Source organism: Panulirus ornatus, chromosome 33 (genome assembly GCF_036320965.1).
Source record: "Panulirus ornatus isolate Po-2019 chromosome 33, ASM3632096v1, whole genome shotgun sequence".
Taxonomy (NCBI): Eukaryota; Metazoa; Arthropoda; class Malacostraca; order Decapoda; family Palinuridae; genus Panulirus; species Panulirus ornatus.
The window spans coordinates 22,190,828-22,202,322 of record NC_092256.1 but is presented as its reverse complement, the minus strand read 5'-3'; the positions used below and the strand labels follow the sequence as shown (position 1 = coordinate 22,202,322).

Here is an 11,495-nt window from a genome sequence, read left to right as displayed (position 1 = left end):
TGCAGAGATTACGTTTGACTAATGATTGATGCCATGAAGTTACAGATTGCTCGATCAAATTATATCAAGAGGAGCTAGAAGCTAGAAGCCTTGCGGAATATGTTGGTTGGGAAGAGACATCTTATGGGTGGAATGTTGCGTGGAAGAAGCTGCTGTGCACCTGAAACTGCTGAGGAGGCTTAGTGACCTTTAACATCATGTGCTGAATCATAGGATGAGATAGTGCACGCTTTCGTCTAACACAAAGGACAATATCGAAGATATTCAAAGTAGTGTTTACAGCGCTCAAAAGTGGTACTGGTTTGAAAAATGAAAAAAAGATAACTTGCATTTTTACCAAGAATGACCTTCACATTGACTCTCAGGATCCAAATATTGAGACGATATCTCTTAATCGAAATACTGAGATAATATCAAAGACATCTGGGAGGGATATCAACTGGTGACAATAAGAATGCGAGCGAGGGAGAGAGTTTTTTCTAAACACATTTACCATATTTGTGTGGCGAAACAGTGGGAGTTTCAGTTCACTCTAAAACAAGGATATTGATGACGTCGAATCTCATACACTTGAAATTATCAAATCATAGATAAATGGATAAAGGAGGTTGGTAGACGCTGACGGCATCAGTGTGGCGGCTGTCACACTCGCCTACCAAGCGGGCCGGGTCCCATAGTCCGACTACCTACCGAGTAAAAGGGACGTGCGCTCCTGACAGAGGGCCACTTTCGTGAGAGCTTTGGAAGGACTCGAAGGCTTCAGGTACGAGTGGTCGGAGTGGAACGCTGCTCCTTCAGGTGAAAGTGTAACAAGTAAGGTGAAAGTGAAAGTGTCATGAGAGAACAAGTATTCAGAGGGCCATATTCATGATTTTCCTTTTCACAAATTGACAAGTGAGCTGTAGGATTCGGGTGAACAGGAATGTTTCATCCGTAGCCTACATCATAATGGCTTTAATATTTTTTCTCTGGTAGCAGCATGTGGACACCGAACTTTGTCAATGTGAGTAGGGAAGGAACGAATGCTGTTGCATAACAGCGAATAAGGAACATATGGTTAGGATGAGAAAGCTCTTAAAGCAAAGAGTGAAAGATTTCGTAGATGACTGACAAAGGATAGAGCAAGCGCAGCGGTTTCCAAGTGTCAGTACACGGAAACTTGACGATGGTGTAAATCGTCACTAGACTGGTTTGGCAGGTTACCATCACTTTGACCGCGGAAGATTGTGGCGATATATTTGAGTAGGTTGGACACTGTACACCTCCACCAGATATTTGCTAACTTGAATTAGACGAGGTTAGTTTAACAGCTAAGTGTAACCTGGGTTAGGTAGCGCATGGTTGAAGGTATTTGTACCACAGTATAAAGGTTCGACCCTGGGATGTAGAACTATGCGATTGCTCTGTCGTTATCAGCTTCCGGTCCATTGTTGGATATCCTTTTGTCCCTAATGTCTGCAAATGTAGTTCAATAGTACAGAATACTGGTAAAGTGTCTTTGTAGAATATGTTTTCAAGTACGTGCTGGAGAGTACGACTGCGGGCATGAGGAGTCTTGAGGCATGTTGAATCAGTATTTGTAGTACTGTAGAGATAGGTACTGTCCAGAGCGTTGACATAAAGTGTAACTCGTATGTGTCTGGGAAGTGTAGTTTCAGATGGGTGTATGTCTGGTTGGGTCTGGTTCAAGAGTTAGTTGGGAGGACAAAATTGGAAATCCTCCCGTCCAGTTTTACTTTTCCAAAAGAAGGAACAGAGAAGGGGGCCATAGGAGGAGATATCCTTCTAAGGATCGGTCATCCGTTCTGGAAAGCTATCTTGCTAACGCGGGAAATGGTAAATATGTATGAATATATATATATATATATATATATATATATATATATATATATATATATATATATATATATATATATATATATATATAATGAAGTTTTGAAACTTCATGTACGCACTCTTGTTTTCGTTCAAAACAGAATGACTAATAATATTTACATTACTTCTCTCAGTGCTCAGGTTAGAATCAGCTTATTTCTCTTTTCCAGGAAATGATACTAATGCAATCTTGTAATTCCACAGTCGTACGTCTTTCAACAAGATTACGCTCTTTTCCTCTACGTCATCAGGTGGAATTATTTTTTATTTCTTTCTGACTCAAGTGATTGTGCTTCCACTTTTACAAGGTGCTCTCCCGTTTATCAATTAGTAATCAGTTCTTATAGGTTGGAGTTTGCACTTTTATTATACATATCTTGATTGTGTAACTGCATATAAAAATTTCTACTCAATTTAAATCACGACTACATGATACTAAGACTTTGGGATAATACTGAAAGCATATTTCGGGCTTTTTCCCGCTTTTGAACAAGAGGGATTTAGGAGGACATCATCTTTTATGCATTTAACTTAGGCATCTTTCCCCAGGCTGCACAATGGGACGAAAATCAGCTGGATTCGTGTTCGTATTGGCTCTGGTCACCAGGGCGGCGCCAACTGCACAAGTATCACTGCCAATAGCAATTTCCACTTGGAATTTCCCAAACGCTACAGCAGAGGGTACGACCTATATTCTGTTATCTATACTGACTGTATCGAGAAACTTCATAGCTGACAATGAGTTTACTAATTTCATAGCAATTCATTGCGTGAATGTTGGAATTCGGTCAACTAGAAAAACCCTAAAGTGAAATGTTTTCAAATGAACGGAAATATCTTTGAGTGAGTATTCTCAGGGAATTTCCCTCGCTAACACAAAAGTTATGATCGTCGGAAAATAAGCCTCTAAATATATTTCCGATATGATGCACTCACTCTTAAAGGAACTGCAGTTGTGTTATATTTTTTCTTTCTGTATGCTTACCTAATGAGATAGCCAACAATGTGTTTCTTTCCAGCTTGGAAAACCTTCCAGAGGGATAATGGCTCTGCTGTAGATGCTGTTGAGAGAGGCTGTGGCTCCTGCGAAGAGTCACCACATCTGTGTCGCAACTCGGTCGGCTTCGGTGGCAGACCTGATGGAAATGGAGAGACCACATTGGACGCAATGATCATGGATGGGTAGGTCAAGTTTCACATGAATCACACGGATGTGCACGTACATTTGTACATCATAAGAAATAAACACTAATGTACATAATTGTTCAGATAATGCACGATTTGTACAGTCTCCTCGCTCATGTGCAATGGTTCGTGACAACGAGGAAGTACAAAGGTTCCATCTTTGTGCAGTGTGGGACACCATAGGTGTGGGACCGGAAGGTTCGAGGTGGACGCTCATTTATTCTTTGTCTTTTTGGAAAATTAAGTTTTCACAGAGTAGTTTCGAGGAGGGCTTTTATTATATATATATATATATATATATATATATATATATATATATATATATATATGTATATATATATATATATATATATATATATATTGCTATGTTTACTTATGCAGGTTGAGGTAGGAAAGCATTACAGTCTGTAATCTGGTATTATATAGATGAACACGAATTCCTGAAAAATTGTGAAATCCTTGATAAACATATAGGATGAACTTCAAGGAGGCTGAGTTTTTGATAGGAATTCTAGAAATCCTCCGCTCTCATCTTTAATTTTCCGAAAGAAGGAACATTTCCCTCAAAGGCTCAGTCCTCTGTTCTTAACGCTACCTCACTAACGTGGGGAACGGCGAATAGTATGAATATATATATATATATATATATATATATATATATATATATATATATATATATATATATATATATACTTGGTCCTCCCCACTTTAATGAGAACAGGGTTTAGTGGTAGTAGATATAGATAGATATATGGATAACGAAGCATTCTGATAATGTCTGAATTAGATCAGGAACTTGGATAAGAGTCATTAGTAATTCTAATATAGTTGGAAAGTATTCCCTTCTTAATATTGGCTTTAAATAACTTTCATTTATCTCTCTCAGGTCAGTGCATGAAGTGGGCGCAGTTGGTGCATTGCGAAGAGTGAAGAACGCCATATCGGTCGCGCGGATGGTGATGGAACACACAGACCACACGCTGCTGGCGGGGGAGCAGGCCACAGAGTTCGCCCTCCAAATGGGATTTAAGGAAGAAATTCTAACAACTAAGCAATCACTGGAAACACATGAAAAGTGGATTGATGAATCATGTCAGCCAAACAAGTGGAAGAACGTAGAACCAGACCCAACCACTTCATGTGGACCTTACCGTCCACTAAACCCAAGGAGTTTGAAGTTGAGTCAAGATTGTAACGATAAAGCAGTTGATATTGACAACCATGATACTATTGGAATGATAGCTATAGATCAAGATGGCAATATTTGTGCAGGAACCTCGACTAATGGTCTCAGAAACAAGATCCCTGGGAGGGTTGGCGACTCGCCCATCCCAGGCAGTGGAGCCTACGTTGATAAGTTTGTAGGAGCTGCTGTAGCCACTGGTAATGGAGATGTAATGATGCGTTTTATGCCAACATTGATGGCTGTAGAGTCGATGCGTTCCGGCCTACCACCTGATGAAGCTGCTAAAGCAGCTTTAAAGAGAATTGTTTATTTCTATCCATCTTTTAGAGGTGCTCTTATAGCAGTGAAATTTAACGGGGAATACGGTGCGTCTTGCTATGGCTACTCTACCTTCCCGTACACAGTAGTCAACTCGGAATCACAGTCAGTGACTCTGATGACAGTAAATTGCTTTGCATAAATGAAAAGTCTCTTATTGTTTGTATGACTGATAGGCTGTACCCAGAACATGACTTCCCAAGCTCATGGAAGTCGAGTTATATAGAGAACGCCTTACAGATTTTTCATCCAGTTGTTTTCTGGATAAGTGACAATACTTATTACTCTCGACTGCGTATTGCCTATCATTCCTGTAAAACTAATCTCAATGATCCTTCTACACTTCCTGCAATAAAGCTGCTTAAGATTTCATTTCGTTCGCTTTATATATACAATATCCAATACCTCAAAAACATTAGAGCATCAACTATTTTCTTTTACATGTTATAGTCACATTCTTATTTTTCCCACGATAGTGCATAGATCTTATAAACATTAGTTACAGTTTACACTCTGGTCTTCTTATTCAACACTAATTGCCTTTTTGCTAACATCGCTTTTTCTGCTTGCCTATATTGTGTCTATCTAACTGCCTCTTGATCTATCTTGCACTCATAACTACTTGCTAGTTTCAGTTTTTCCAGCCATTCAGTTGCGGGATGGTTCGCTTTATGGGCCACTCAACCCCATACAAGCTTAATATACCCTCTTAGGTGAATCATAGTAACTTATTTGTATAACTTAGCTTTTGATTAGTTTGTTTTTGGTTTTAGATCTGACGACAGTATACCCTTTATTCTGTAATAAAATTATGCAATTATTGTTATTTGATCACTGAAAGCTTATCAGGTCACCCTTACTCTTCTATCTTCCTAACTGGACAAATTTAGGCCTCTGACCTCTCCTTTTAATAACTGTTTGTAGGAAGGTACGACCCCTGTAACATGGCAGTGAATAAAGCTCAATATTTGAAGAGGCTGAGAACGTTCTTGCGACAAGCTGTGAAAAATTCTGTAGGTAAAAGGCATCAGGACAGAGAAGCCACAGCACTTTCCAAGTTTCGGTACAGGATGATGATGATGATGTACTTTGCTGATGTCCACTGGACTAGACTGGCTGGCCATTACTGTCTCGTGAACGTGACAGTTGGTTTCAGTCTGTCAGTCACAGTGCCGTCTGCCACCACGACCATCAGCAGGTGATTACGTTAACATACAACACAACTCAACATTTGCCTTCGAGCAGCGGATCGTTTGCATTCATCGCTGGCTGGGAGTGGGATCAGAGGTGTAAATAAATACTTCCTGTATTGTAACGACTGATCATAAAATATCATATGAGTTAGAACAATCATATGCTAAAGAGGCATCCCTTTTCTAGAGCTTAAGTTTATTTTCCTCTAGATAAGTTCTTACATTAGATGCTAAAGGTCTCTTAAATCTCTCGAGCAAGCACACCTCTCTTATTTTCTTGAAATCTCCATTTCCCACCATGAACTACACCTGTTCCTTGTGTTCTTTGAACAGCAAGAATACAAAAGATTGATTATTCTTACGGTATTTTCTTCAAGGACTGAGAATATCTTACCCCTTATTAGCTCACCTGAGGCAGAGATCGGGGTCAGCCACTGTTACCTCTCTGAACATTACATCTGTCATCTGTCCCTCATCTGCCATACTACACTTAGCTTGATTTTCACGTCTTCAAAACTGCGGAAAAGGTTACTAACTTAAACCTCTATCTTAAACAGGGAAGTGGATACCAAAGTAACTTATCAAATTGGTTAGGATTTATGGAGTAAATTAAAGTTTATGATTTTTTTTTCATATTTTATTGTTGACATATGTGTGTATATACAGGGTTGACCCGGCAAGACCATAACTCTCTTGCCAAGAAATTCTGAGCCCATTGCCCTTTTCCCTAAAAATTCTGAGCCCATAGCTCTCTTACCTAAAAATTCTGAGCCCATAGCTCTCTTACCTAAAAATTCTGAGCCCATAGCTCTCTTACCTAAAAATTCTGAGCCCATTGCCCTTTTCCCTAAAAATTCTGAGCCCATAGCTCTCTTACCTAAAAATTCTGAGCCCATTGCCCTTTTCCCTAAAAATTCTGAGCCCATAGCTCTCTTACCTAAAAATTCTGAGCCCATAGCTCTCTTACCTAAAAATTCTGAGCCCATCGCCCGTTTTCCCAAGAATTCAGATCCCATAACTCTCTTGCCAAGAAATTCTGAGCCCATAGCTCTCTTACCTAAAAATTCTGAGCCCATAGCTCTCTTACCTAAAAATTCTGAGCCCATTGCCCTTTTCCCTAAAAATTCTGAGCCCATTGCCCTTTTCCCTAAAAATTCTGAGCCCATAGCTCTCTTACCTAAAAATTCTGAGCCCATAGCTCTCTTACCTAAAAATTCTGAGCCCATAGCTCTCTTACCTAAAAATTCTGAGCCCATTGCCCTTTTCCCTAAAAATTCTGAGCCCATTGCCCTTTTCCCTAAAAATTCTGAGCCCATAGCTCTCTTACCTAAAAATTCTGAGCCCATAGCTCTCTTACCTAAAAATTCTGAGCCCATAGCTCTCTTACCTAAAAATTCTGAGCCCATAGCTCTCTTACCTAAAAATTCTGAGCCCATAGCTCTCTTACCTAAAAATTCTGAGCCCATTGCCCTTTTCCCTAAAAATTCTGAGCCCATAGCTCTCTTACCTAAAAATTCTGAGCCCATAGCTCTCTTACCTAAAAATTCTGAGCCCATTGCCCTTTTCCCTAAAAATTCTGAGCCCATAGCTCTCTTACCTAAAAATTCTGAGCCCATAGCTCTCTTACCTAAAAATTCTGAGCCCATTGCCCTTTTCCCTAAAAATTCTGAGCCCATAGCTCTCTTACCTAAAAATTCTGAGCCCATTGCCCTTTTCCCTAAAAATTCTGAGCCCATAGCTCTCTTACCTAAAAATTCTGAGCCCATTGCCCTTTTCCCTAAAAATTCTGAGCCCATTGCCCTTTTCCCTAAAAATTCTGAGCCCATAGCTCTCTTACCTAAAAATTCTGAGCCCATAGCTCTCTTACCTAAAAATTCTGAGCCCATAGCTCTCTTACCTAAAAATTCTGAGCCCATAGCTCTCTTACCTAAAAATTCTGAGCCCATTGCCCTTTTCCCTAAAAATTCTGAGCCCATAGCTCTCTTACCTAAAAATTCTGAGCCCATAGCTCTCTTACCTAAAAATTCTGAGCCCATTGCCCTTTTCCCTAAAAATTCTGAGCCCATTGCCCTTTTCCCTAAAAATTCTGAGCCCATTGCCCTTTTCCCTAAAAATTCTGAGCCCATTGCCCTTTTCCCTAAAAATTCTGAGCCCATTGCCCTTTTCCCTAAAAATTCTGAGCCCATTGCCCTTTTCCCTAAAAATTCTGAGCCCATAGCTCTCTTACCTAAAAATTCTGAGCCCATTGCCCTTTTCCCTAAAAATTCTGAGCCCATTGCCCTTTTCCCTAAAAATTCTGAGCCCATAGCTCTCTTACCTAAAAATTCTGAGCCCATAGCTCTCTTACCTAAAAATTCTGAGCCCATTGCCCTTTTCCCTAAAAATTCTGAGCCCATAGCTCTCTTACCTAAAAATTCTGAGCCCATAGCTCTCTTACCTAAAAATTCTGAGCCCATTGCCCTTTTCCCTAAAAATTCTGAGCCCATTGCCCTTTTCCCTAAAAATTCTGAGCCCATTGCCCTTTTCCCTAAAAATTCTGAGCCCATTGCCCTTTTCCCTAAAAATTCTGAGCCCATAGCTCTCTTACCTAAAAATTCTGAGCCCATAGCTCTCTTACCTAAAAATTCTGAGCCCATAGCTCTCTTACCTAAAAATTCTGAGCCCATAGCTCTCTTACCTAAAAATTCTGAGCCCATTGCCCTTTTCCCTAAAAATTCTGAGCCCATTGCCCTTTTCCCTAAAAATTCTGAGCCCATTGCCCTTTTCCCTAAAAATTCTGAGCCCATAGCTCTCTTACCTAAAAATTCTGAGCCCATTGCCCTTTTCCCTAAAAATTCTGAGCCCATAGCTCTCTTACCTAAAAATTCTGAGCCCATAGCTCTCTTACCTAAAAATTCTGAGCCCATAGCTCTCTTACCTAAAAATTCTGAGCCCATTGCCCTTTTCCCTAAAAATTCTGAGCCCATAGCTCTCTTACCTAAAAATTCTGAGCCCATTGCCCTTTTCCCTAAAAATTCTGAGCCCATTGCCCTTTTCCCTAAAAATTCTGAGCCCATTGCCCTTTTCCCTAAAAATTCTGAGCCCATTGCCCTTTTCCCTAAAAATTCTGAGCCCATAGCTCTCTTACCTAAAAATTCTGAGCCCATAGCTCTCTTACCTAAAAATTCTGAGCCCATAGCTCTCTTACCTAAAAATTCTGAGCCCATTGCCCTTTTCCCTAAAAATTCTGAGCCCATAGCTCTCTTACCTAAAAATTCTGAGCCCATAGCTCTCTTACCTAAAAATTCTGAGCCCATAGCTCTCTTACCTAAAAATTCTGAGCCCATAGCTCTCTTACCTAAAAATTCTGAGCCCATTGCCCTTTTCCCTAAAAATTCTGAGCCCATAGCTCTCTTACCTAAAAATTCTGAGCCCATTGCCCTTTTCCCTAAAAATTCTGAGCCCATAGCTCTCTTACCTAAAAATTCTGAGCCCATAGCTCTCTTACCTAAAAATTCTGAGCCCATAGCTCTCTTACCTAAAAATTCTGAGCCCATAGCTCTCTTACCTAAAAATTCTGAGCCCATAGCTCTCTTACCTAAAAATTCTGAGCCCATTGCCCTTTTCCCTAAAAATTCTGAGCCCATAGCTCTCTTACCTAAAAATTCTGAGCCCATAGCTCTCTTACCTAAAAATTCTGAGCCCATTGCCCTTTTCCCTAAAAATTCTGAGCCCATAGCTCTCTTACCTAAAAATTCTGAGCCCATTGCCCTTTTCCCTAAAAATTCTGAGCCCATAGCTCTCTTACCTAAAAATTCTGAGCCCATAGCTCTCTTACCTAAAAATTCTGAGCCCATAGCTCTCTTACCTAAAAATTCTGAGCCCATAGCTCTCTTACCTAAAAATTCTGAGCCCATAGCTCTCTTACCTAAAAATTCTGAGCCCATAGCTCTCTTACCTAAAAATTCTGAGCCCATAGCTCTCTTACCTAAAAATTCTGAGCCCATAGCTCTCTTACCTAAAAATTCTGAGCCCATTGCCCTTTTCCCTAAAAATTCTGAGCCCATAGCTCTCTTACCTAAAAATTCTGAGCCCATAGCTCTCTTACCTAAAAATTCTGAGCCCATTGCCCTTTTCCCTAAAAATTCTGAGCCCATTGCCCTTTTCCCTAAAAATTCTGAGCCCATAGCTCTCTTACCTAAAAATTCTGAGCCCATAGCTCTCTTACCTAAAAATTCTGAGCCCATAGCTCTCTTACCTAAAAATTCTGAGCCCATAGCTCTCTTACCTAAAAATTCTGAGCCCATAGCTCTCTTACCTAAAAATTCTGAGCCCATTGCCCTTTTCCCTAAAAATTCTGAGCCCATAGCTCTCTTACCTAAAAATTCTGAGCCCATAGCTCTCTTACCTAAAAATTCTGAGCCCATAGCTCTCTTACCTAAAAATTCTGAGCCCATTGCCCTTTTCCCTAAAAATTCTGAGCCCATAGCTCTCTTACCTAAAAATTCTGAGCCCATAGCTCTCTTACCTAAAAATTCTGAGCCCATTGCCCTTTTCCCTAAAAATTCTGAGCCCATAGCTCTCTTACCTAAAAATTCTGAGCCCATTGCCCTTTTCCCTAAAAATTCTGAGCCCATTGCCCTTTTCCCTAAAAATTCTGAGCCCATTGCCCTTTTCCCTAAAAATTCTGAGCCCATAGCTCTCTTACCTAAAAATTCTGAGCCCATCGCCCGTTTTCCCAAGAATTCAGATCCCATAACTCTCTTGCCAAGAAATTCTGAGCCCATAGCTCTCTTACCTAAAAATTCTGAGCCCATAGCTCTCTTACCTAAAAATTCTGAGCCCATTGCCCTTTTCCCTAAAAATTCTGAGCCCATAGCTCTCTTACCTAAAAATTCTGAGCCCATTGCCCTTTTCCCTAAAAATTCTGAGCCCATTGCCCTTTTCCCTAAAAATTCTGAGCCCATAGCTCTCTTACCTAAAAATTCTGAGCCCATTGCCCTTTTCCCTAAAAATTCTGAGCCCATTGCCCTTTTCCCTAAAAATTCTGAGCCCATAGCTCTCTTACCTAAAAATTCTGAGCCCATAGCTCTCTTACCTAAAAATTCTGAGCCCATTGCCCTTTTCCCTAAAAATTCTGAGCCCATTGCCCTTTTCCCTAAAAATTCTGAGCCCATTGCCCTTTTCCCTAAAAATTCTGAGCCCATAGCTCTCTTACCTAAAAATTCTGAGCCCATAGCTCTCTTACCTAAAAATTCTGAGCCCATTGCCCTTTTCCCTAAAAATTCTGAGCCCATAGCTCTCTTACCTAAAAATTCTGAGCCCATAGCTCTCTTACCTAAAAATTCTGAGCCCATTGCCCTTTTCCCTAAAAATTCTGAGCCCATAGCTCTCTTACCTAAAAATTCTGAGCCCATAGCTCTCTTACCTAAAAATTCTGAGCCCATTGCCCTTTTCCCTAAAAATTCTGAGCCCATTGCCCTTTTCCCTAAAAATTCTGAGCCCATTGCCCTTTTCCCTAAAAATTCTGAGCCCATAGCTCTCTTCCCTAAAAATTCTGAGCCCATAGCTCTCTTACCTAAAAATTCTGAGCCCATTGCCCTTTTCCCTAAAAATTCTGAGCCCATTGCCCTTTTTCCAAGAAATTCTGAGCCCATTGCCCTTTTCCCTAAAAATTCTGAGCCCATTGCCCTTTTTCCAAGAAATTCTGAGCCCATTGCCCTTTTCCCAAGAAATTCTGAGCCCATTGCTCTTTTCCC

At 40.3% G+C, this 11,495-nt stretch overlaps 2 protein-coding genes across 6 annotated transcripts in view; one reads left to right on the top strand and one right to left on the bottom strand.

Moving 5' to 3' along the window:
* Positions 1–636: 636 nt before the first annotated feature.
* Positions 637–4,936, top strand: LOC139759691 (N(4)-(Beta-N-acetylglucosaminyl)-L-asparaginase-like). Of its 5 annotated transcripts, none has more exons than XM_071682092.1 (5): positions 677–763; positions 2,046–2,126; positions 2,425–2,556; positions 2,895–3,057; positions 3,947–4,936. In XM_071682092.1, exons 3-5 carry the CDS (start codon positions 2,433–2,435, stop codon positions 4,704–4,706), a joined length of 1,047 nt encoding a protein of 348 aa, XP_071538193.1. In that variant the 5' UTR covers positions 677–763; positions 2,046–2,126; positions 2,425–2,432; the 3' UTR covers positions 4,707–4,936. The 5 variants fall into 5 exon arrangements, with proteins under 5 accessions (XP_071538192.1, XP_071538194.1, XP_071538193.1 ...); XM_071682094.1 differs by having other exon boundaries at positions 2,046–2,183; XM_071682091.1 differs by lacking the exon at positions 2,046–2,126 and having other exon boundaries at positions 637–763.
* Positions 4,937–6,259: 1,323 nt separating this feature from the next.
* LOC139759669 (uncharacterized) overlaps positions 6,260–11,495 on the bottom strand; it is an 85,392-nt gene continuing 80,156 nt past the window's right edge. Inside the window, 3 exon segments of the mRNA XM_071682073.1 lie at positions 6,260–6,273; positions 6,422–7,034; positions 11,229–11,495. Of these exon segments, the coding sequence (XP_071538174.1) occupies positions 6,260–6,273; positions 6,422–7,034; positions 11,229–11,495 (894 nt within the window).

Excerpts from the sequence above, each read along its gene's own strand:
- LOC139759691 (XM_071682091.1), top strand. The coding sequence starts at position 2,433 with ATGGGACGAAAATCAGCTGGATTCGTGTTCGTATTGGCTCTGGTCACC. Across the intron at positions 2,557-2,894 it reads CCCAAACGCTACAGCAGAGG|CTTGGAAAACCTTCCAGAGG; the intron begins GTACGACCTATA and ends GTTTCTTTCCAG. Across the intron at positions 3,058-3,946 it reads GACGCAATGATCATGGATGG|GTCAGTGCATGAAGTGGGCG; the intron begins GTAGGTCAAGTT and ends TATCTCTCTCAG.